The 25,665-nt window shown below is 35.5% G+C and overlaps 1 protein-coding gene across 1 annotated transcript in view; it reads right to left on the reverse strand.

Moving 5' to 3' along the window:
• Positions 1-948: 948 nt before the first annotated feature.
• Positions 949-25,665, reverse strand: part of MEOX2 (mesenchyme homeobox 2) — a 53,312-nt gene continuing 28,595 nt past the window's right edge. Inside the window, exons 2-3 of the mRNA XM_003207111.5 lie at positions 14,819-14,991; positions 949-2,229 (exon numbers count right to left, since the gene is read on the reverse strand). Of these exons, the coding sequence (XP_003207159.1) occupies positions 2,005-2,229; positions 14,819-14,991 (398 nt within the window). The 3' untranslated portion in view covers positions 949-2,004. The remainder of the gene's footprint in view (positions 2,230-14,818; positions 14,992-25,665) is intronic.

A 25,665-nucleotide genomic window follows, 5' to 3' on the forward strand; every position in this document is an offset into this window, starting at 1 on the left:
GGTCACATAAAATTTGACTAAAAGTCTTTGTTTTTACAAGAAGGTAGTATCTGAAAATTCAAGGTGGTTTAACTTTTTAATCTAAGGTTTTTTTTTAATTTTAAAATTTAGGTATATTTCCTTTAGCAGGGAGCAAAACTAGCCTAAGAAGTTTTAGTCTGGGTCGCCTTTTTTTTTTCCTATTTTGATAATCACCATCACCAGTCAAAAACTTTCCCATCTAGTCATCAAATAAAAAATATCAAATATTTGCAAGCTGTTGGATTACTTCTCTATCCTCCTCACACACTTAGAAGAAGGCATTTGAAAAAGAAATGAGAAACAAAATTAACCTGCAAGAAAGATCAAATCTACAGTGGAAAGGATTTAGAAAACAGACTCAGATCTCTTGATTGCATTTAACTTATATGATGCCCTATCACTCCACATAGCAGAGCTTCAGTGAATACTCTCAAAGACATGCACATTTCCCACTTGCTCCTTCTTTCACTCTGCATCTTCTATTTCAGAACACACTTGAATTCATCTCTTACATTTTTGGAGGTATTTTTATATCTTTCTCTTGAACAACACTATCAAATAAAGGCATTCTGACGTAAGTGTGCATCCCCTTCCTGATGTTTATTCATTTTAATCCATTCAAACAATGTCCAACAAAATAACCCTTTATATTCACTCTAGATCTGGAAAAATGGTTGAACAGACTCTTGTTGTTTTTGGCCGAAGACATCATTAGCTGCTAGATGCCTTTTTCCTGCTGAAGGAAAGAGTTTCCCAAATGGATCAAGGTAGAAAGTTTATCCAAGATTAAAAGCCTAAATTTGAAAATGTAGCTTTGTGTTGTTCACAGATGAAGTTCTAAAAAAAACCAAAAAAGTCAGTTCCTTAGGACTTTTACAAAACAACTCTTTTAAGTTTCCTGTGAAATCACTGTAGAGAGACCAGAAATATTTAAAAAGGATTATTTATTAAACATTTTTCTTTACAAAGTACAATCAATGGTTTGCATTAAATTTTGAGTTTTGGTGTTTGCCTGTACGTACACAAAAGCTTATAACAGAAAATGTGTCTTGATTTTACACACGGGACACAATACTGAGTTACCTTCATATTTTGATTCCTACCAACATAAGCAGTTGATAATAACTTTCAGCTTACTGCTGTTTTTTAAACTGAAGATGAAGCAACATTTCCGCAGAGTCAGTATTAATCAATGTACTCAGTGATGACAAAGTAGAAATGAATAATCCTTTCTGGGGTTTCCACTGAGCATGAAAACTTTCTGGCAGGTTACTGGACTATCCTTATGATCCTAAAAATCATTTTTTGCAGTTATAAGATAAGAAGAATTGAGGAGCTAGGTAAGTTTAATAATACCCTATTAGCAGCAGTTGATAGTAAATGCAACATAACGTTTGTTTTGTCTGTCATACAAGGACTTGTCCTAGCAGATACTTTCTCTACTTGAACAAAAGTATCTGCATGTATTGTATGTCTTTGGCGAAACAAAACAAAAGTAAAGAGACAAAAAGCCATTTACTGTCATGAGTGACTATTGCCATCAGCTAATATGAATGCATTGCTAAAATTAGTGAAGACAGGAAAATGCTGTAAGGTAAATATATACAGAGTTAAAATACATTTCTTATCCACTAGATAGTGATTTTGTGGCACTGTGGTTTTCAGAATATAACGTCTGTTGAGAGCAATGTAATTTTCAGTGCAAGCTAAAGCAAAAATACCTGCCCGCTGTCATAAACATGACAAACAAATCTGGAATGTTCAAAGTTCATCTTCCACTTCTCCACTCTTGAGGAACCTTTAAGACATGGCACTTACTGTAAACCATCTAAAAATCAAGAAAAACAGACACAATAAGCCTGAATCTTCCATAACAACTTTAAAAATCATTGCCAGAGTCACTTGCATACGTAAACGATGCCTGTGTAAGGCTTGCCAGCAAAGCATCTTTCCTGAGAACGGAGCTGGGACACTCTCTGTGTATCATAAGTGTGCATGCTCAGAGCTGTGATCGCTGTCGTGGCTGTCATCATTAGCTAGTGAGTCCCCTGTGTGCTGGAGACCAGCTGCCCCAATGCCAGAGAGCTCGGAGGGGAGCAGTGTGCCTTTTTTCACATTCACCAGTTCCTTTTCCCGGGCTGCTGCCCCTTGCTGGCCTCCTTTTACCCGCTTCCACTTCATCCGTCTGTTCTGGAACCAAACTTTTACCTTTGTGGAAGAAAGAAAAAACAAGAAAGTAGAGATGGAGTCACTGAAGGTTGATAACCATCTTCCTAGCTGTAGAATAGCCCTGTCTTTTTGGTTAAAAGTGCCGCAAGGGCTCCCTGAGCAGCAAGAGATCAAGTTTGGGAGGGGGTGAGAGCCCTGGGGATGTGAGGATAATGATTGCAGGGGATGGAAAAAAGTTACAGCAAGAAGGCTCCGGGCCCAGCTGCAATATGCATCACTGCTGTCATGCCCTCAATGAGAAGACCTCAGAGCCATTTAGAAAACACTGGAAATTCAACATGCTCTTGAAAAATGTATTAATGCCATTCCACAGATAAAGAAACAGAGACACAGCTGAACCCACAAGAGACTGGACAGAAGAACCCAGCTGTTGAGTAGCCCAGTGTGGTGTCCACAGTGCTGCTTATTTTCTAATTACATTTTAAAGGAAGCCAATCACTTTGGAGAGGAATTTCCACTGAAAAATTTTCAGTGCTTTCAGCCTGTTTGGTTCTGTCGACTGGTGGGTTTTGAGCGGAGCACTTCCTTTTAATTTGCTGAAATGCCTGAAAGAGCACTTCTTACAGTCAAAACTTATTACTTCCCTGTCTATGTTACAAATGCCTTTAAATGAACCTGATTTATAAATCCTTAATTCTATTCCATATATTCACATTTTTCACACAAATAAGCACTCACAAAGGCAGACAACAAAGCATTTATAAATTTGAATCAAAATCAGCAGTTAATCAAATAATTTCAGATAAGAATGGAAAATAAATCAATGGCATGAAAGATTAAAAATGTATCTGTACATTTGAACTCACATTAAACCTCACGATTTTACTCCAGCTGAAACTCATTTCCCCTCCTCCCATTCTCTGTATAGAAATATATGGGGGAAAAAAAAAAAGAAAGAAAGAAAAAAGTAAAGCTAAATTATTTGCACAGTTCTAAAGTACCAGCTCTGCAAACCACAAGCACTCTTTTTCAATAGCCAGAAGAAAAAAATAAAAAGGATGTGCATAGCATCTGTCAAATATATTCAACTAGATTAAAGGCTGATTTCAAATCAGCTTATAATACTGTCACTGAAAACACTGTTTGTGAATGAAGGGAAGATTTTTAGATTTGATCCATTTAGAGTTAATGTTACTAAAAAATCTGATACATGTGTGGCTATGCAACACGTAATATGAAGGTTCCACAGAAAAATAAACAATATCCGTAATATTTCCCTTGGAAAAAATGCAAAGAGGCTTGCAATGCTGGTGTATTCTCATCTGTGCTTAGCAGAATGTGTTTCAGAGTTTTAAAAGAAACAGCAAGGAACCATCACAGCAGGACATATTGTACAACATGAGTAGTAGAGCCACAAGAATGCTGTTTTGCTGAATCTGTCTTATACATCCAGGAAACGCTGTAGTGTTTAACCTTTAGTATCACTTCGAATTTTATATTAAAACTTTACTGCAACCAAATTGATAGATGGCATCATGATTTGTATCTATGTGTGTGGGAAGGAAGAAAGGTATAGCTGTTTTTTTATACTCTATGCTAAATTTTTTTTATACTTTATGCTGTTAAAGCCAATGTGAGCTGTTAAAGCTAGTCATTTGGGAAAGAGCAAAATGATTCCATGTTAGTTAAGAGCCTTAAAGCCCGGAACATCCTTTCTTTTAGTCAACTCATTAGAAGCATAGCATCTGGTATGTAGAGTGAAATGAGTGTAAAGGGGAAGGTATTTGTTGTTGGCTGCTGTGATATTAGGAAATATCGTACTAAGATCACATATCAGATGTGTCCAAGCAAACAGTCTTCAAAAGGTTGCAGCACTGGTGCACCACTTACAGCAATGTGGGGGAAGTTAAAATGTCAGTTTGTTTATTTTGTGGGGTTTTTTTTGTTTGTTTGTTTGTTTGTTTTAAGACAGTGAATTTTCTCTTGCAAAAGTGGTGAATGAAAGTATACATGACTACAGTGGTGAAGGAAAGTATAGTAAATGCGACCACAGGCACAATCCAAACACCAAAAATCAATAAGCTTTAAGTTCAGCCTGGTACAACAGAATATCCTACTGAAATAATGCCCCATAAAATTTTGTTTCATAAGAAGAAATAACAGCACTAGAGAGAAGTTTTAAAAATCTAAGCAATTCTCAGAATGCTTTTATGTCCTTGAACAAAAAACAAAATAATAGTGTATACAATGAGTGGCTTCAAGAAAAATAGAAGGAAACACATAAAACTATTAGAATCCAAAGGAGGGCTATGAAGATGGTTAAGGGTCTAGAGGGCAAGATGGTGAGGAGCAGTTGAGGTTTCTAGGTTGGTTCAGCCCAGAGCAGAGGAGCTGAGGGGAGGCCTCATGGTGGCTGCAGCTTTCACAGGAAGCAGAGGGGTTGCACTGAGCTCTGCTATCTGCTGACAGCAACAGGGCCTGAGGGAACAGCATGGAGCTGTGTCAGGGGAGGGACAGGTAGGGGTTAGGGACAGGTTCTGCACCAAAGTGTGATGGACACTGGGACATGCTCCTCAGGGCAGTGGTCACAGCCCAAAGCTGCCTGAGTTTAAGAAGTGTTTGGATAACACTCTCATAAATATTGCTTAAATATTGTGTGGTTCTCTGTGGAGCCAGGGGTATGTCTCAACGATCCTTATGTGTCCCTTCCACCTTAGGATATTCTACGATTCTTTCAACAGTAGTATCAGAAGTAAGTGGCACCAGCTTCCAGGTAATGATCAGAAGAGGTCATTCTAGGGAGTTCCTCTTCATTCAGATCACCTACCTAACTGGTGATAATTTTAAAAAAAAAAAAAAAAAAAAAAAAAAAAAAAACCAATTTCAAATAATTCACATCTGATTTAGTTAAAGAATATTAAATAAGAAATTTCATTATTTGGTATGCCAATTATTATTTATTATAATATAATATAATGTAATATTATATAATTTATATATACATAAAATAAAATTAATTTCAGTGAAATTTGTTATTAAAAATAGTGTGAGATTATTTTTACATCATTTGCTGTGTTAATGTACTGGGGTGCTCATATAAGAGAACTTAATAGTTTAGGTATTCTGTCTCTTTTCTCTTTCTATATATATATGTATATATATCCTTATTTCCTTCATTTTAAAACACTGAAATCCACTTTTAACCCAATTCAAAGCACACTAATATCAGGGGGAGTGTTTCCATCAAGTCCAGTGAACTCTATATGAGGCCTCTTAAGCTCAAGTGCTAATAGTATGTGACAAGTCCTTCACTTGTTATTTCCTCTGAAGATCAAATTCAGATATAGGAATTCTGAACTTCCTTTGGAGCTGAAAAAGTCAGTTATGGCAGGTGTAGTAGTTTCTGATATGTGATCCATCCATATTTTTGTAACAGGAAGGAGGTGAAGCAAACTATGTGAAGTGCTTCAGAGTATCATTTGTTTCAATTCATGGAAAACTGCCCTCCAGTTGCACAGATTATTTGAAACTTTGAAACACACCTCAGACAGCGCGACATGAGAAATAATGTGGGAGGGGAGGGAAGAGAGGAGAATATGAATGAAAAAAAATTAAAGAAACTTTAGAAAGAGAAAAAAAGATGGCCTAAAGACATGAATTTGAAAACCTCGCAATTTTTTTCCCAGTGGAAGAACTAGTTTGTTCCATTTACAACTTAAGCTAAAGCTATGACAAACTTGACAACGTAGGAGTCCTTTTGCACTGCTTTAGTTAGCTTCAGCAGGAGCTGAATGTGCTCACCACCTCCCAGAATCAGGGTCTGATTGCGTATTATTTATTAAAATGCACTTCCTCTTCTCCTCCCTCTAACTAGCACAGAGTAACTATATACAGCAAGCATACGTATATCTGGAAAACAAAGGAAGTGGAGGGAAATGAATTATATTAAAAATGATGGTAGCATTAACAGCTGTTTCTACATCAGCACTTATGAGCCAGTCTATTGAGCACATCTGCTTACTAGCACGAAAGCACATCCTCTTTTCCCTTAGTCAACAAGTTGTTTAGCATCTGCATCTCTACATCTGATGATTAGGCTGTTACTTAAGATTTGAGTAAATGATATCACATTGTGGGTCTCCTGATATACCAGAGAAATGTTTTTGCTGTGACCAATTTATTTTAAGGAGTACTCTGGAAGAATCACAGAACAAGATTCAAAACAAGGGAGCTGATATGGTTAGTCTACACTACTACAGTTAACACTATATACTTAGATATAAAAGTCCTTAGTAAGCTGAGGAACCACACTGTTCTGTCTTTTACATATAGTTTCAGTACAACTTCATTTTCTGGACATTAACACATAATTTTGGTTCCAAGAGAGCACATCACCTAAACTTCTAATTTAACAATCCTTCTTCAGTGGAGCCCTTCAGTCACATGAAAGTTAAGAATAGTTAACTTACACCATGCTCTATAGATATTTCCTTTTGACAAAGGATTTTAGCATTCTGCAGATACAGAGAAAAGATTAATAGGTATTTTCAACAATTAATGATTATTCCTTAATAAAGACATTCTTGTCTGAAAAATTAAGTGTGACTGAATTCAAAATAAGCAAGTACAATAGTGAGACTTCTTCTATCAAGAAAATAGATATTTCTCTGGCAAAAAGCTCTTTTCTGAAATCTTATCTAAAATTAAGTTTTCTATTCCAGATTTTACTGGCATGAGTCCCATACAAGATTAAAATGTAAGGCACTGATACCTCACAAACCTTAAGTACTGGAAACAGGAGGGCTGTGCCACTTCAAGCTGTTATTTTGTTATAAGAGATGCATATTTTTAAGTATGAGCCTTAGAAGTCAGTATCCCAAATTCTTTGCCTAAACAATGTGTCAGGAAGAACAAATCACTAAGCCTTTTAAACATTCTCTCCCAGGTCAGCCACTGTCCTTTTTCCTGTATTGTTATTTTTTTAAGCCTATCAATTGAATTTCTTCTAATGCAAGTAAAAATATGGACAACAAAAAATAATCCTGAGTTTTTCTAAATTAGAAAGGAAAAGAAGGTTTACTTCTTGATTTTCTTTGGCTTTGAAAATGTTCCTGTTATTTTTAGATAGTAGATTTATCTTGCCAAATTTTAAAGAAAGTCAAACAGCTGGACTTTACAGAAATCACTGATGTTCTGCAGCTGAAACTTACCTTCTTCACATACATAGAGATAGAATTTTTGTTAACAACTTACTCAAAACACTTATAAAAGCAAACAGGAATGGAAAAAACAGGCATTTTTCTTTTCCTCATCTCGTCTATGAAAAAAAATAAGCTCAGCATCAGAGAATCATAGAATGGTTTGAGCTGGATCAGATCCTCAAAGATGATTAGTTCAACCTTCTGCCATTCTGATCTTCCACTAGATTACGTTGCAAGAATCAAAACCATTAACTTAAAATTACTTTTACAATTGAAATTATCAATTTAAAATATTTTCAGAAATAAATAAAGATGAGATTTTAATCAGTTTGATATACGAGTAGTTTTATTCAATTGAACTTAATTTTCTTCCTTATATAATTGGATAGAATTCACGTTTTCAATTTAAAAAAAAAAACTCACAATTTTAAAATATATTTTAAGCTTAAAACCAATTTAAATAAATATGTCTGGATATTAAATGTCTTCTTAGTTATTATAAAATTGTATCATCCGACATATCAGTCGGAGAAATTTAACTTTTCTAAATTAATAAGTGGTACCAAAACCTTCTGATTAAAATTGCTTTAGTCACCTTCTCAATGATATAACATAATCTACTCAGTGTTACATTACAGAGCTTTACACCAAATACTCACAAGTACTTTGCAGCAGCTGTTGAGAAAAAGGGGAGTTTGGCAGGTGCACAAAGGACAGCTGTAACTTTTGGCACCCAGGAAGGTGTAGGAGGGAGTTCTGGATTTTCATTACATAAAAGTCAGTTGAGGTTTGGTTACTGCTTAGGTGATACTTTCTGCTTTTTACCTCCCACATTTCAACAAGGATGGAATAGACATTATATTTCAGAAGAGAGCGGTGATAGAAGTATTTTGTTCTACTTTCAGAAATCTTTGACAGCAGTCAATTACCTCCCTCTGCTCCCTCCAAAGAAGTTCCAGCTTCTCCACCAGTGCTCTTTGAAATTACTTTCACGATCACAGTGAATCAGTTAACCCACTCTACTCAAAGCCTTTCTGCAATAGGTTTCAGGACTAACGCACTTTAAACAGAATAGGACACAATGCATTTCAGGTTGTTTCCTCCTCCTGACTTGCTAAGAGTGTATTTTTGACAAAGTTAGTCTCTCTTCTATATCCAAAGGCAAAGACACGCAGCTTGGGAGGTTACTCCTAGAATTCCCATCTACCTTACGCTCCTATAACATATCTTTTGGGGGATCTGCCTTTAATAAATTCCTTTGCATATATAAAGGAAACTTACAAAAGAAACACAAGGTGGAGAACTAACTTGTGAGGAACATCTACTTGAGACAAACTGCTTCTTCTTTACATAAACACCTACTTACATTAATTACATGTAGAGCACTCTACTTCTTTAAAAAAAAAAAAAAAGAAATAACTTGCACAATTCTGCACTCAGTTTGCATGAGTCAACTGAGCATGAAAGTTAAAAAGTAGTGGGTCATCAAGACTGGCTTTTGGTTGAGTATGGTTCTTCTCTGCTCCTACTTAATAATGAGGGAAGTTAAATGTCAAGAAGCTTACACAACACAAAGTAACCTATTGGCCCATGATAGCCCTACTTTGGCTATAGAAGTCATTACCCTTGTACAGGAAAGAAGCACCATCACTTGTATTTGTTTAAAGCAGTTCTACAGTTGCTTTCCAAAATAAGCCAATCTTAAGCCTTTTCATGGCAAACTGGCTCAAAATTAACATCTGGTTTTAAATTTAGTAAGCCTCAAGAAGCTGCAGCTATGTTCATCAGGGCCTCCCTGAGAAAGAGCTAGTGAAACCAGAAAGAGATTCTACATTTAAAAAGAGTAAAAATGATTCATTTGTATTTTTCCAATACCATTTATTCTAACTAATTTATTTACTTTCTTCATGTAACCATAAGTCAGAAACTTAAAAAGTTCTTATCTCCTTGAAGGGGTTACAAAACAAGCCACATCTTCATTAGATTTGTGTTTAGGAAAGGGTAGATGTAGGGAATAGCAGAGCCTCACAGGCTTTGCATATGAGGTGCTAATATTTCTATCTATTATTACATACAGTGTTTTATGTTGTTTATCACAATCATACATTTCTCCCCACCCAGAACTCTATGGGGTTTCTCTGCAGGTGTAAAGTCCATCGCAAGTAACAGACAGAAGCACTTGGATCTTTGCTCATGGAATTGCTTGTTTGAATTCAGTCAATATTGCAAAAGTAAATATACTATTTGAAGTTTTGCCATGTACATTCTTTCTCTTGCAAACCAAACTTATGCACTAGTTATAATTAAGTTTGCTAGCAGCATTCTTTCCTAAGAAAATGAACTGAGTTAGCACAGTGACTCTTACTGCTTGTATTTATATTGCTCAAGACATAAAAGTATTATAGAGTTTTATTTTATTAACGATGTTACTTCAAATAAAACAAAAAATCCAAAGGATTTTAAGCCATGCAGGCTCATTATTATATTGTGCATAGAGAGTGTTTAGCACATGGAAGCTTGGAATGAGCAGCTGCCTTTCAGAGAAGACGTGACAGCACAATCAATCAGATAGATATGGTCAACCATGTATTATCAATTTATGAACTCTCAGGTGGAGTTCTTCTCTTTGCATTGGCTGTAACCTTATCAGTCAAGTTCAGTACCTAAAAAATTCTGTGATTAAATTCCCCTGAGCACACTGATGCTGAAAGGGATTTTAATCAAGTCACTTGTGATCCAGGGCTGAGGTATCATTTGTATGGGAGAAACCTTGCTCGTGGAAAACTTCTTTAATATTTTTATAACCGAAACAATTTAATGTTCCAGTGTGGGTTATGGCCTCAGTGCCCAAGGTACTATATCAACATTGCCTAAAAGTATTTAATTTATGATGTTGCCTCCTTCTTTTTCTGATAGAAAGGAGAATTAAAAAAGTTCTTTGTCACTCTGTCCAAGTTGGAACTACACATATATGAAAGCCAAAAACAAACGCAAAAATATTCTTCATTTTGAACAAAATGCATCCCTTGTCAACACACAATCAAAGGTTTCAGGCATTTTATAAATGACTGGTGGCTTCTGGGTGGATATTGGAAATTAAAGCTAAGGAGAAATAAACCTTCTTGTTGCCATCAGCAGAATTTGATCTGACTAGGTGGGATTTTCTGTTTATGTTGGCAAACAGAAGCATTACGTATTTTGACTGTTTATTCCGGTAACCTTATCTAGCCTGCAGAACTGTAACATTGCTCTTTTGATTAGCTCCATGCAAAAAGATCTTGTGAGGTGGAAAGATCTCCTACTCTTTCTATATTTGGCAAGATCAATTCCATAAAAATGTCCATTTTACCACGCCTCTGATACCCCACTGCAGCTGCTTCCTCTCCTCATCCCACAGTGAGATATTAAAAAGCCTGAACGGAACCTTCTCCAAGTTTATCTGGATGTACAAAAAAGCCAAGAATGCGCTTGTCAAGGTTACAAATATCTAGGGAGTGAAGATATTTTTTAGTCTAACTGGTTCTTCAAAATATAATAGAGGCCTGCCAGCTGAAAATTATTAACTGCTGACTGAGCAGGGATTGTGAGTGCACTCCATAGGACATGGAGCAGGAATTATATGTACCTATATTTCTGGAATCCTTACAATACAATAATAGAGCCATCCTACCACCAGATGTGCTTACAATGCTCTAAAAGTGCATTCTTAATATCTAGGCATTTGAGGTACTTATTTCATTTCTTTCTCCTGTCTTGTAACTCAGTTCCTTCTCCTGATCCATATGCTGTGTGGGTTTTTTCATTATTATTTTGTGAGACGGCCTTCCATGGGTCATTTATGTTTGAACTGATTTTGTAAATTTTTTCAAAAGTCAAATGGAGACTTACTTCGATGACTATAGAAAATTTTAATACCCTTATATATCATTTAATATGATCAGACACATGTTTTTTCTACAGCTTGATTAAATGCCAGAAAGGTAATTATGAATTGTTAGTTGGTCAGTGCCTCTTTTAAGCTGCAACGTATGGTTGAAATTACCACCATAGTCAAGAGGAAGATAAAGATTTCTTGAGATAATAGACTCTATGATTTATCTCACATCTTGGGAAATAACTGAAAGGTGTAACTCAACAATATTTTTCTCAAATTATTTTTTGCTCTTCTTCCCTCTGAATAATCTAATGTCATGAAAGAAAGAAGGAAAGAAAAAAAATGAGAGAAAGGGAAGAAAGCAAGAAAGAGAGAGAAAAAGTGAGAAAGAGAGAAGAAAACAAGCAAAAAAGAGAAAGAGAAAGCAGGGGAGGAAGAAAGAGGAGGAAGGAAGGGAAGGAAGAGAAAATATAGAAGAAGAAAGAAAGAATTCTGAAAACAAATATGCTAAATAATTAGGTATGAAATCTTGTTTCTGTAGGGATACATATGATATCCACTGCTGTTTTTTGTCATCAGCTGAAGCAAATTTCAATTTTCTTTGGGCAAATTCAGTGTTTCAGGAGCTTGCATCATATATAGTTACACAGTTATACAGTCTGTGATGAAACAGAGGTTATGACTACTTGCGTGGTTGAAGATTTCAAACAAAAGAATTACTGCCAACCAGGTACCATTTTTTTACACTGTAGCCTTTGTGGTAATACAGGATATGGAAACTACTTCAGAAATAGCAATTCTGTAAAAAGGCTGCATCACTGGAGAGAGTGATCTGGAGAACCCCACCACTGTGTTCTTATTTAGTAACAATGATTTTTAGAGAAAGGAATGTTTTCTTGTATATGTTTAAAATAAGTATCAAATCTGACCTCCTCAGCTGGAACAGCTAGTTAAAAAAAGGAATAACAGCAGCATGTAAACAAATATGTGCAATTATCCCACTCATGAATAATCATTCATTCCGCTAATGATGAAAACACAGGTCCTGAATATGAGTTCAGTTTATTCACTGAAAAAGAAAGAACAATTAGTCTCATAACAGATTTGTGCGAGAGTTTTTTCTGGACATTTTTTAAATCACTGAAGCACTGCTGTATAATAAGAATGTAAGAAGATTCAAGCCTTCTGATCTACTGCTTTCAGCTTCTGAAGACTGCCATACACCATGGAAACCCATGCCCAGGTCCTTGACTATTTTTGCATCAAAGCAAAATATCTGATTTCAAAAAAAGACACTTCTAACTGATAACATTAGAAATGACACCATTACCTGGCTCAGTATGATCCAGAATCCAAAAACTATGCTTAGATTCTCCTTTCAATTTTCCTTTTCTTTTGTATTGACAATATAGATTTTACGCTATGCCTTTTTTTTTTCTCTCATACTACTTTATTTCAACAAGATATTGAACTGGATTCTATGAAGATGAATATTTTTTATTTTCTAAGTAAGAGTGGATTTAAAAAGGAAGATGGGAAGGAAAGCAAGGAAACAGGACGGAAGGAAGGAAGGGAAGTGTCTGTAGCAGCTCAGTTGTCACTCTGACAATCTGAGGAAGCACAGAAGAATTATTTTAGATAATTAGGTAGGCTAATTATAATTCTATAGAAATTATCACAGTTACTAGGACAATGAACAGAACTGACATTATGTGACAACCAGAAAACAAATATACCTGTAACTTAAATGATTTTTCAGCACTAGTCTTATATAGGATGCCTTTTCTCCTTCACAGACACTATTCAATATTTATTCTTACAGTATCTTAAATCCTTTTAATCTATCTACTTCCTAATCAATTCAATCTTTAAAGGAAAGAATAAAAATTTTATCAGGGACAATAGTTAAATTCCAGGTCAAATTAATTACTGTTGAAAATGGGAATATGTTTTCCAAAGTCAGCAGATTACTTCCCATAAAGTTGCAAAGCAAATAGTTAAAAAATTTTGCTGTTGCTGCTCAGTTTTACACAAACTTTAACCTTGTTACTGAGACAAGAATTAATTCCTCCTTTTAGCTGTCAAAATGAGGTGTGGAAGATAATCTAATTGTGTAGGCTTACATGAGTATGAATGAAAAGGGCAGAAAGTTATCAATTGTTTGATACAAAATTGTATGCTTTATAAACTGACATATTTCAATAAAGGAAAATGGCCCAGTGGAACCCAGTACCATCTTCAGTTTAAACAAAAAAACATTGGTTTTTGTTTGTCAAGCTGGAAGAAAAAAAAGTTCTCTAGAAACCTTCAAAGAAAATGATATTTCATTCACATGTGTGAGTGAATGAGTGTTCACGTATAGCAAAAGACAGATTCTAACTGAGATATCTAGTTATAGAAGATGTTAATGAAGCTCAAAGCAACTGATTTGATAATTTGTCATATATAGTGTTTGTGGTATTATCCTTATCATCAAACCTGTTCAGTGAAAATATGTGCACATATAATATTTCTCCAAATATTTTTCAAATGTTATTAGTGTAACAGTAGGGTGATCTGGTGACTCTACACACACATATAGATAGTTATCTCTACTCAGTGTTATTTTAATGCTGTCTTGTGAACACATCATCATCTTACCGACTGTAACTAAAGCAATCTCTCAGTCATTCCTGAAGAAAGACTGACTACTTATGGGTGTGCAAAATGCTTTCAACTTCAATGATAAAACAGTAAATAACATTTCATCAGATTTGATGTTCTTAGGTCCATTATTCTAAATGCCTTTAATAAAACACATCTTTAAAATGCATATGTTAGTGTAATTACTATTTGAAAGATAACCTGACCACCCATTTAGTGTGTTGAGATGAGATCCTGGAACACTTCTGTATATATTTAACACCAATATTTCCATTAGAAATCTATGTGACAACATGCATAATGAAACTTGAGCATATGCAGAAGTGTTTCCCGGACCAGAGCTTGGTGAGCAGGAAACCAATAACAGTGATAAGAAATTCCATCATCTCCTCCGCTTTCACAGCACTGGGTAAGATAAAGTTGCTAAAAATGCCTGTATTCCAGTTTTGCTAGTGTTCTCATTCTTGCTGCCATCTGGAAACAGGATGTTCAGAAATTCTGGACAAATAGCAACTGCATACATTTAATTGACTAAAACAAGATGCTCATATTTGTTGCATGCAGGCAAACTGACTGCTTGTGCAGACAGTACTTGAGTCCTACCACTCTCAGCCACATTGGTGTGGACAGATTAGAAAAGATATGCACCACTTTAATATACATATTACTTTTGTCTTCATTTCCCATCTCTGTCTCCAAGATGAATCTAATTTGTAGGTGGCACATGTAAAAATAAAGATTACTTGCATAACAGATAATAGATGTGTATCTCTTTGATACAAACATTAAATTTGATATACTTATATATTTGTAAATAATGTAAGCAAGAGCTCTGCTTTGAAGAAGTACTAACCACTAAACATAACAAATAATAAGCAAGCATTTGAAGTTCATTGTTTTGCATCAGTACCTGTCTTTCAGTGAGGTCAAGGTTTACTGCTATCTCGTATCGCCTCAGCCTGGTCAAATAGTTATGATGAGCAAATTCTGCTTCCAGCTCTCTGATTTGCTCCTTGGTGAAAGCTGTCCTTTCCTTCCTGGGTTTACTGTTGACCTCTGACTTGTAGTTTCCTTCTTGGGAATCTGGGAAAAAAAAAAAAAAAAGAAAAAAAGACACATTGAAGTGTTGGAATTGTACAGCTAAATAGGATACAACCTCAAATTTAACAACACTGCCTTCTGCATAAGTTAAATTCTTCAAACTTTCTTCTTTCAGAAACATACACTTGTCTTCATACCCATGGATCCTTCCCTGTAAATCAGGAAAACAGCAGAAACTGTGGCAGATATGAGCTGCTACTTCCATTCATGCATGTCAAACATTAGCTCTAAAACCTTGCAGTGTTTCATTTCCGTAATGGTCCTCTGTAGAATTTCTGCAGAGTTTCAACTCTTTACATTTTTGGCAACTCTCAGTGCATCCAAACTTTATACATTGCAGGATGTATATCTTTTGATTATTGTTTTAATGAGTAATACTTCAAGAACTGTTCTCTCCTATTATTTCACTCGAGCTCAAGTATTTTAAAGAATACACTGTAAGGTTTATGTTTTCAGCGAAAAGAGACAGACAATTCATAAGAAATTCAACAAACATCAGAAAGAAAACAGCAAGCATGTCCCATGTGATAATGGGAACCCTCTCCTACTCAAGCCAATGTGTAGGTAAGAAGGCTATGACATAGCTGGTATCAGTATAGGAAATTTCTTACTGCTACAGCTGATCACCTAAGGAGTACTTTTAGTGACAGAGGAGCTTTTCTCAAAGTTTGATAACCACTCTCCAGGTTCCTCAGAAGGAGGTACATTCAGTCCTGAGCCAAGCTACTAGGCTCAGTGATAGCAATTCTATGGCTATCAGTAAGGAATGTTTAAATAAAAAAAGATCAAATCGTGGGAGGAGAAACAGACGGAAGGGGAAGGGAAGGGAAGGGAAGGGAAGGGAAGGGAAGGGAAGGGAAGGGAAGGGAAGGGGAAGGGAAGGGAAGGGAAGGGAAGGGAAGGGAAGGGAAGGGAAGGGAAGGGAAGGGAAGGGAAGGGAAGGGAAGGGAAGGGAAGGGAAGGGAAGGGAAGGGAAGGGAAGGGAAGGGAAGGGAAGGGAAGGGAAGGGAAGGGAAGGGAAGGGAAGGGAAGGAAGGGAAGGGAAGGGAAGGGGAAGAAGGGAAGGGAAGGGAAGGGAAGGGAAGGGAAGGAAGGGAAGGGAGGGAAGGGAAGGGAAGGGAAGGGAAGGGAAGGGAAGGGAAGGGAAGGGAAGGGAAGGGAAGGGAAGGGAAGGGAAGGGAAGGGAAGGGAAGGGAAGGGAAAGGGAAGGGAAGGAAAGGAAAGGAAAGGAAAGGAAAGGAAAGGAAAGGAAAGGAAAGGAAAGGAAAGGAAAGGAAAGGAAAGGAAAGGAAAGGAAAGGAAAGGAAAGGAAAGGAAAGGAAAGGAAAGGAAAGGAAAGGAAAGGAAAGGAAAGGAAAGGAAAGGAAAGGGAGAAAAAAACAGAGGAGGACCAGACATTTGTATGTTTGGGAATGATACAACACATATAAATCCAAAATTAGAAAGAGAATAGTAGGAGTATCATTAGTCAAATTCTGGCTTCATGAACCATCTTAAAAATGTCACAGATAAATTCACACTTCAGCTGCTTATTTAAATAGAAACCTGTATCAACATCCAAATGAAAAGGCCCATAAGAAATCACTCCCTGGAACTCTGTATCAACTGAATCAAAACATGCCTGAGATAGTCCAACTGGCCACTGAGCCCGATTTCAATACTATAGGCAACTATCTACATTTTGTAAAGGTACAAAGGTATTTTGTAAAGGTTTTACTTTTTATCAGTTACTTTACTGTGTAGAAGAGAATTGGATTTTTTTTCAGTCAAGGAAGTTGTTGATATTTGACTCAATGCTAGAGTTATTAATTTATATTTTAAAGCTGATAGCTTCAAATCACTGAACCTCTTAACTTGTGCTGACATGACACAGAACTTTGTTTCAAACATGTGGTGTACTGTTGTTGTGTGTACTGAGGACAAATACCAAAGTGGCTGAGTGGGTATGGGAGCTGCTCAGTTCTAGCAGCAGCTGGGCTTCTCTAGGAAAGACTGCACTATAAGGCACACCCATTGGATACAGCGTGGAACCAAGGTCTATTATCCAGACTTGGCACAGAAAACTTGACAGATCAAAACCACCTCAAATCAAGATCATAATTTTTCCTTTATACCAATTAGTTATACTGTCATTGTAACTTGATTTTTCACTTGTAACAATATGCACATAGGTTTAATTCCCCAAAATTTCCTCTTCTGCCACCTCATCATGAGCCTATGTAGGTCCAAATACTATATAGATGACCTGACCTTAGATACTTATGCTCCTATTTTAACTTTCCACTGAAAAGAGACCTCTGAATTATTTTATTTAGCATTCTGACTTGCTGTTCCTTATACCAACAGTTTCATATGTTTGAAAGCAGGTAGATGTGCATGTTGCTTACCTACAGAATGACATAGGAATATATTTCATGGAAGTCATTGCTAAAATCCTCTTAACATCCTGGGTAAACCTGTGCCCATGTAAGGCCCCGAGCCAAGCAGTATTCCCATGTCAGTAATTGTAACAAAGATTCATGGATTACTATTTTCCATGTTAAAGGTTGTGACCTTAAATAAAAGCAATACATCTACAGATGACAATGTCAACATTGAAATTTCATTATTGCAAATAAAGACAAAAGCCACGAAAAGCAACAGAACTTGTTTTTAAGTGGCTATTAACTTCTGCTGTGGTTAATAGTTGAAGGCAAGTACTCATTCAAGCATCTTTCAGGAGGATCGTAATTTCTGTAAGTGACTGAAACACTTTTTCTGCCAGTGAAGGGTTCTGAGACAAAACCAGAATTAATATTTAGCCAGTAATACCCTTTTAAGCCAAGTCATCCTTTGGGCTAATACCCAAAGATCACACTCATAGTTCTGTGTTCTCAATTTATAAACGGCATCAGAATCTAAATTTCAGGTTCCTGGGATACTGATGTAAGGAAATGTAACTGCAACAGTAGCATTCATCCTTCATGTTTGCCAGCACAGAGAATTCAGCACTGCTAGCAACAACAGCCCACACAGACCCTGTGTGAATATAAGCATGCATGGACATCTGATTATTCAGACATTCCTGCCATTGCTGGATGCTACCTTTAAGTAAATGCCAGGTTAAAAATTCTTGGCAGCTGCAGTTCTGTCAGCAGTGTGATTTCATCAGTAGACTGGCACAGTGGCAAAGTTTCAGTCACTTTTTTTCTTTTTGATGCATGCCACTGAATGCATTTGCTATGCTTCTTGCCAGGCAGACCCTAGCCTATGTGCTGGAAATTTCTTCTGTACACAAATCCCTAAATGATTTCTCATTTTGTCACACACACCTGTCTAGTAGGCCATGGCAACCCAGAGTTCCTTATTCTTCATGGGAAAGACAGGTTAAACAACATATTTGTGTTTTGACTAGAGAATATTCCCGCTTAACTTTCCTGTAAACAGAGTTTTCATATCTGTATTATTTCTAGTGTGTTGGTCTGTAGTATCTTTAAACTCTGACAGAAAAACTCAGTGTCAAGGCCATACAGCTACTAACAGCCTTCATAGCTTCGGGTGCCCAGATAATTGTCTTCAGGAGACAGAACTACAAGTTTAGCTCTTCAAGCTCATTGCTGTCACACTGAGACATCATAAAATACATGGAAATGCTCAGTCATGAGCTAATATATTTTTTCTGTTGTTCAGTGTTCATATTTACCCTCTTTGATATACCACAAATGCGAAGAATATTTAGAATATTTTTATAATTCAGCTCACATTTAGAACCCACGAGTCTTGTCAACTACATTCTTGACAATATCTTTACTGAATCACACTTTTGTAAGAAATCTATACTTTCTAGAGAAACTTGCAATAGTCAAGATACTCTAAAATAAACACGTTATATTCAAAGTTGGAGAGGTACGCAGAAACCTGAAACAAAGATCATTTCCTCTTTCTCAGTACTGAGGTCCATGCAATAGTAGCACTGTCATCTTTGACGATCTCTTTTAGCAAAGTTCTGGCTAGTAAAACAATGGTATTTTGTTTAATGCATTAGAGATTACTAAAAAAATTATCTAAAAAGAGACTTAGGTGGGTGTCAGTTAGGTGAATGTCAGTTTTGAACTCTTCCATCATTTGATTTTCTTTGCTATAGTGCCACTGTAGTTCATTTTATTTTCCACTGACATCATGCTACAAGGAACACTAATTTTTAGAAATGTTATCACTGAAGTTGTTGTTCTACCTTTCAGACCCTAAATAGAGTTTTTTTGATTGCATCTTTTTAACAGTCTCTGTTGAACCAGGACTGGGAGCTCCCATTTCTTCCTGACATTTGGGTCTCTGCTCGCATCACCTGACTAGTTTCTTTGGTGGAAAATGGGTGGGAGACTTGGAAGAGATTTTTGGCAGAACTAATGTCAGCTTACATCTGTTTTGCAGCTGTTGCAACTAAAGCAAAGAAAAATGTCCCAAAAATCTTAGTTTTCTTCTACTGGCTAAATCTTAAGCCAAATGGTAGGTGTAGAGTCTAAGAACAAAGCCTACAGGGATCTAAGTTACAGTCTTTGCCTCTCAAAAGGAACGCATAAAATAAATGCAGATGGTAAAAACCACATGATGAAAAATATATCAATCTATGTTGTCTGTCTTATGCCTTCTCCCAGAAGAATTCTGGCAATCTCTCAGAAGACACAGCTAACATGCAGGTATTAGTACCTTATCAGTCTCTTTTTGCAAACCTTTGTTCTTTGGATGTCACATAATGTAGGCAGTTAAATGCTGCTTCAAGGAGGGCAGGTCATACCACTTTCTCATAATTGTTCTCACTATTTTCCAACATCTCTTTAATGTCTCCTGGTAATTAAAAAGCTTGTTGATAGCTGATGCAGAAAGTACCATCTAAAAAGGCATTAGAAGTTTAAAGTGACTGTATAAAAGACAAAAGAATTTCAGAAGCTTAGATTTTTATTAAGCTTAATATTAGTTCAAAAATTATTAAAAAAATAAATTACTAATTGTGCTAGTCTCCATCCTCCAAAGTTAATCTTACTGTGTACTCTTAAGAAATGATTGGTGTTAATTCCAACATCTGTATTGTCCGAGTTCTTGTTTCCTTTGTTGTACATCACTGAGAGATAAAGCATACCAAGCAAACACAGCATCTGAGTGTGGAATAGATCATTTTGGCAATTTTGCTTTTGATACATGCTTAGGAAAACAAAACAAAACAACAACAACAAAAAAAACAGGCCTGCTCACAGAATAGGAAAAAAATACCAATCAATAAAACATCAGTAATACAGAGATCTGCTGCTGAGTATTCTCAGAATCAGATATAAAATGTGTCTGCTATTCTTTCTTATAATAGTTCAGAAACCTTCTGTCGTTATACAGAAATTAACTTTCTGTCAATATCTGCAATGTAGGATCTCAGATAAGAATTTTCAGAAAAAGAGTAGTGACAACAAACATTAATAATTTGTGACACAGACCATCAGAATTTCATCTCTAGAATTGTCATTCAGTAACCAGTTTCTCAACTTTTTCTCACATTTTCCAACATTTTTCACAGAACATCCCTATCATGAATAAACTATTTCTAAATTTATGTCACTATAAACGTATAGAGAAGATGGATAAATTAAATGTTCTTTATTGCATACCTTCCTAAAAATGATATTCAAGCATTTGCCACAAACAAGTACTAGGTGATATTTTAATTTAAAATGAAATAATCTATACAACAAATCAATGTGAAAAACTCACTTCCGAGAAGATCAATACTCCTAAAAGCATTTATTTGAAACTTAAGTCCTCTGCATTTGTTTAAATCACTAACGTAAACAAATGTTTTTGAGATCCCATCAATAAGATACAACAACGGTATGTGACTCAATGCCAAAGCCTTTTTTCATAACCTTCAAGGTATTTGCAGTATGAACTCAGGAAAAACTGCTTTACTATCTGGGCCATAATCTAGAAAAATATCACTTATCTGAGATACACTGATGAAGAAGAAATTTTGTACTGCTACATTTGCAAAGGGATGTTAAGAAACAGGGAGAATATATATATGTTTTTAATGGGTATAAATATATGCTGGTATATAGCTGAATTGCCTGACCTGATTGTTTCTGATACTTTAGAGTTAACTGTATTTTCTGGCAAAATGAAATAGTTCACACAGATACAAGTAAGAGTTGGCATAAAGTCCTCCATATGGTTCCTATTCTTTTGCCCGCAGCTACATGTGAGAACAAGATTTACCCAGAAATGGTCAATTTCAAACATTTTCTTACATTCCATAGAGAATGCTAAGCAGTTTTTCCATTACATGTATTTTTCTTAATTTTCAACTCAAAGTTCCTTAGACGTCATATCTAAATTTACTCAGCGCTTAAAACATTGCTCATTGCTTTCCAGCATCTCTTGAAATTTTTGTTCAGTTAAAAATGCAATTCCAAATCACTAAACATTGTCAGTTGGTCAATCTGTGGCTACAATTCACTAAATGTGTCTAAAGAATCACCTCTGAAAATTGGAACAAATAGCATCTTCAGTTCCATAATTCACAATACTGCCTGTACAAATGGCCCAGTAGCACAAGTCTGATGTCAAAATGACATGAAATCTTTTCATTCTAATGAAAGCACATTTTTGTTTGCTTATTGAGTAAATGCATTCTAACCCAATATGTAACGACTTTCAATTTAAAACAGCCTTATATCCACTCCCCAGAAAAAAAACAAGTGGTGCAGCAAGACCTATGAATATTCTGAAACACACTATATACCATCCTAAACCATTACCTATTGGTGCTGCCATTTTACTTTATTTTATTTTATTTTATTTTATTTTTTTCATTTCATTTCATTTTGTTATTTCCGCCTCCTGAAACTACAAGTCCAGGACTTATACTACAGTATTGGAAACAAAGATTCATAATACTGTGATAGCTAATGGTGTAACTTTTGAAGACACCTATGCTGGAAAGCATGTGCGTCTGCCAGGTCATCTGATCTATATCACTATCACAAGTCATTTATTATTAAAACTTTGCAAAAATGGAAGCCATTGTAGATCTTCATATGGAAAACAATATAAGCTGTATAACTACAGCTTATGTTAGTATGGAAGACTTAAAAGATCCTTTAAGAAACAACAAAACCTAAAAACCTGTTTAGAAATTCATCACAATATTTCCCTTTCAGAAAGCTTTCAGTATGCATTTAAACTGGATTTTAACTAGTGGGACTTCAAGTCCCATTCAGAGTTTCAGAGACACATCTCTTACTTTCAGCACTGCATACACATGGAGATTGTTTATCTATTTACAGAATCATTTCCTTAATTAGCTTTCATGTAGAAGAGTTTCATTAATGAAGGTGGGAGATGTCACCATCATCTACTCACAGATTAGCAGTGAGACTTCTTGAGTAAGAATTGATTTATAAAAATAAAACAGGAAATCTTCCACACAGCTTTCTTTAAGACAGACATCTAATGGAGAAAATTATAGTTGACATAGGAGCTCATATAATCTTCCTTCTCATGTGTCTCACTTCCTAGATATCTCCCACTGATGTTCTTTACTACTCAAAGGAGGCAGAATACAAGTGAAGGGAGATTAAGCCCACCCCAAACATGATGCATACCTCAGTCATCAGCACTGGCCTGATCAAAGCCTTTCCCTTGACAAACAGCTGTATCTCTTGTAAAGTAAGCATTATAATACTCCTCTGGGCCCTACTTTATTGTATAAAAATTCTTAGGAAAACAGATTTTTTCCTGCAATTGAAATACATGAAATACATGAAATATCTAAAGCGCTACAAAGTGGAGGAAGTGCTTGCCTAAGACAAAAGAATATATAACACGAAGATCTTATTCAGATAATCACCTCTCAGCAGATCTTATCTCCCAAAAACACTGAGTTATAGTTTTCATTTTAACTTTACAAAGCAGGGAAAGCTCCATGCCCCTAAAAATGGTGGAGGAGCTAACAATATTCTAGGATTCATGTTTAACAAAGAAACATCTGTCATTTCTGTCTGGAAAAACAAAACAAAACAAAAACCATTAAAATACTTAAACAATAAAGAATATAATCAGATAATAATATAATACATAATATATAATATATAACATATATATATAATAATAATAATAGATAACAAGATAATACAACTGGTTTGCTTTTTGCGGAGTTGCTTTCTTACAAGTATGTGTATAACATATCTCTTCGTTAAAATATAGTTTGAGTTGTCCCACAATGTATGAATTTCATTGTGAGAAAAAAAAAATATTCAGCTTGAAGACACTGACAGCAGCAATAGTGGAGGTAAGGCTAGTGAATGGAAAAACATGTTGCAGTGACCAGCCATTAAGACATATACATGGAAATTATACCAGTATATGTCCTGCATGTATTGTTTGGAATTGAAATATCACGCAAATAGTTATATTGTACTTATTCTCTACAAAGATAGGCAGACACTCTTACTATTAAAAATCCAAAGTATATTTGGAAAGGAAACATACGTTGAGCAATGCATTTTAGAAATCTGTTTTCTAAATTAATTTCTTTATATAAATGGTCATTAGTTTTACATTTTTTCAAATTCACCTTGTAGTCTTTTGCATTTAAAGCAGGAAATTCCACTGCAAGACCAGGATGTCTGCTTCCCAAATGGCAGTTGGCTCTTGCTATTGATTCTGTTGCTTAGAAATTTGGACATTCAAGATACTATTTTTGACATCTGTGAGTAACACTTTCACTGAGATGGTGTAAACTTAGTTATTCCTTATAAAGATTTCAGTTATTCACTTTTCAGATACCACTACAATAGATCTTCACTATGAATTTCCAAGTATCATCCAATTAAAAATCACTGTGTTTTATCCATAGGCAAAGAGACTTTTCTACATGTAGTGACTACAGTCACCTTATCCAAACTTTGCTGAAATCAAGCTGTAATTTCCAGACTTCACTGAGCATAAAGTCTGATGCTCTTTCCTCCTTAGCATATAGATATAGATAATATATAGTTGTTATATAGAAATAATATCATTACCTCCACTTCTTGCAAATTAGTATCTATAGTAATACTGGTAGTTTTGTAATAGACCACACTGTGATGCAACATGTATCTACTGGAACAAATGATACAGAACTGAGTGTGTAATCTAGAACAACTTGTAAGTATAGGACAAGTTCCTCCTCAGGTTACAGTGGGATAAAGGCTGGTGCAAGATCAAGAATTTCAGTGGAACTGGTTCTCTATCTCCGTGATGTCAGAGCTGATTTTGATCCCATTATATGTCCCAGTTTGCTTTGTATATAATCACGAGAAGACTTAAGTTGATTATATAAAGTTATTTTCTTAGGCTCCTACGTATAGATTTTCTTAAAATACATATGCAGAACTTAAAGTCAAAATTGTATTGACATAAGTTTGCTTTTTGAAAATTTTATTGTGAATGTATAAGTTCCAGAATAGCAACAAAAATATAAAATCTTGCACATAAGCCAAAGAATCCAGGCTTTTAGTTACCTACATTTAGTAATAAAAGTAGGAAAATGTAGAGAATTTTAATACAGTTGGAGTTTCTTTAAGGCTCTGTATTGCTTCACCTACCCATTTCAAAGTAGATATTCAGGATGCAGTTACACAAAGGAAAACATTTTGAGTGATATTGGTGGTAGGCAGACAGTTGTACTAGATCATCTTAGAGGTCTTTTCCAACCTTAATGATTCTATGATTCTAGGAAACTATAAATGGATAACAACAATTCTACTTTAACTCTTTCCAAGAGTTATTTTACTGCTATATGAAAAAGGAGGCCATTTCACAGTGGTATTTTTCAGTGCAGTCCTTCCATGTGTGTGACACTGGCTGTACTTTTTTTCCATTCATCATGGAACAGATTTCTCAAGGACTCCTTAATGATGTAGTGAAAAATTTATATATGTTGAGCATGTGACAGAAAGAAACAGTGTCTGGAGCAAATCTAATATCCAATATTTCTACTTAATCCTATGTTAGCACGATTTTTCTCCTTTTTTTCTGCCTCAAGTGTTTTTTTCCCTTTTAAAACTCTGTCCTTCCAGAACACACTTAACCAGACACTGCAGTATCTACAACATTTCACAGAACCGCAGGATCACAAATCACCATCCATCTCAGTCTGGGTAAATGTCCTAGTCCTCACAAAGAATTGCATGCAGTGATTCTCTGAGTTACTGGATGTTGCTGGTGGACATGGCTCAGTTTATGTAGCATAAGAGCATCCAGTATGAGGAACAAATGTAACCCCTGCCTGGTTATTTAAGAAACATCAGAGATTTCTATGTAAATGCATATGCCCATATATGTTTTAGTGACACATTTCGTAAATCCCTCAGAAAGCATTAAAATGAAGTCAACAGTCTCAGATGTGCCTATAACATACCTTAGTAGATATCCAGACATTTTTAAGGAGAGAAAAACACATACACTCTTATACCAACTAAGGGTACTGTTATGGGTGTATTTTACTATTTCATTCATAGCTTACTTTACAACATTGTTCTGAAGTATAACACTAACTATAAAAATGGAAAAACAGTGGAAAGTATTTTCCCATATGCAATTAAATGGAATTACCTGTCTTTCAGGGGAAACTAAAATAATAAGGGTTAAAAA

This window comes from Meleagris gallopavo, chromosome 6 (assembly GCF_905368555.1).
Source record: "Meleagris gallopavo chromosome 6, MGAL_WU_HG_1.1, whole genome shotgun sequence".
NCBI lineage: Eukaryota > Metazoa > Chordata > Aves > Galliformes > Phasianidae > Meleagris > Meleagris gallopavo.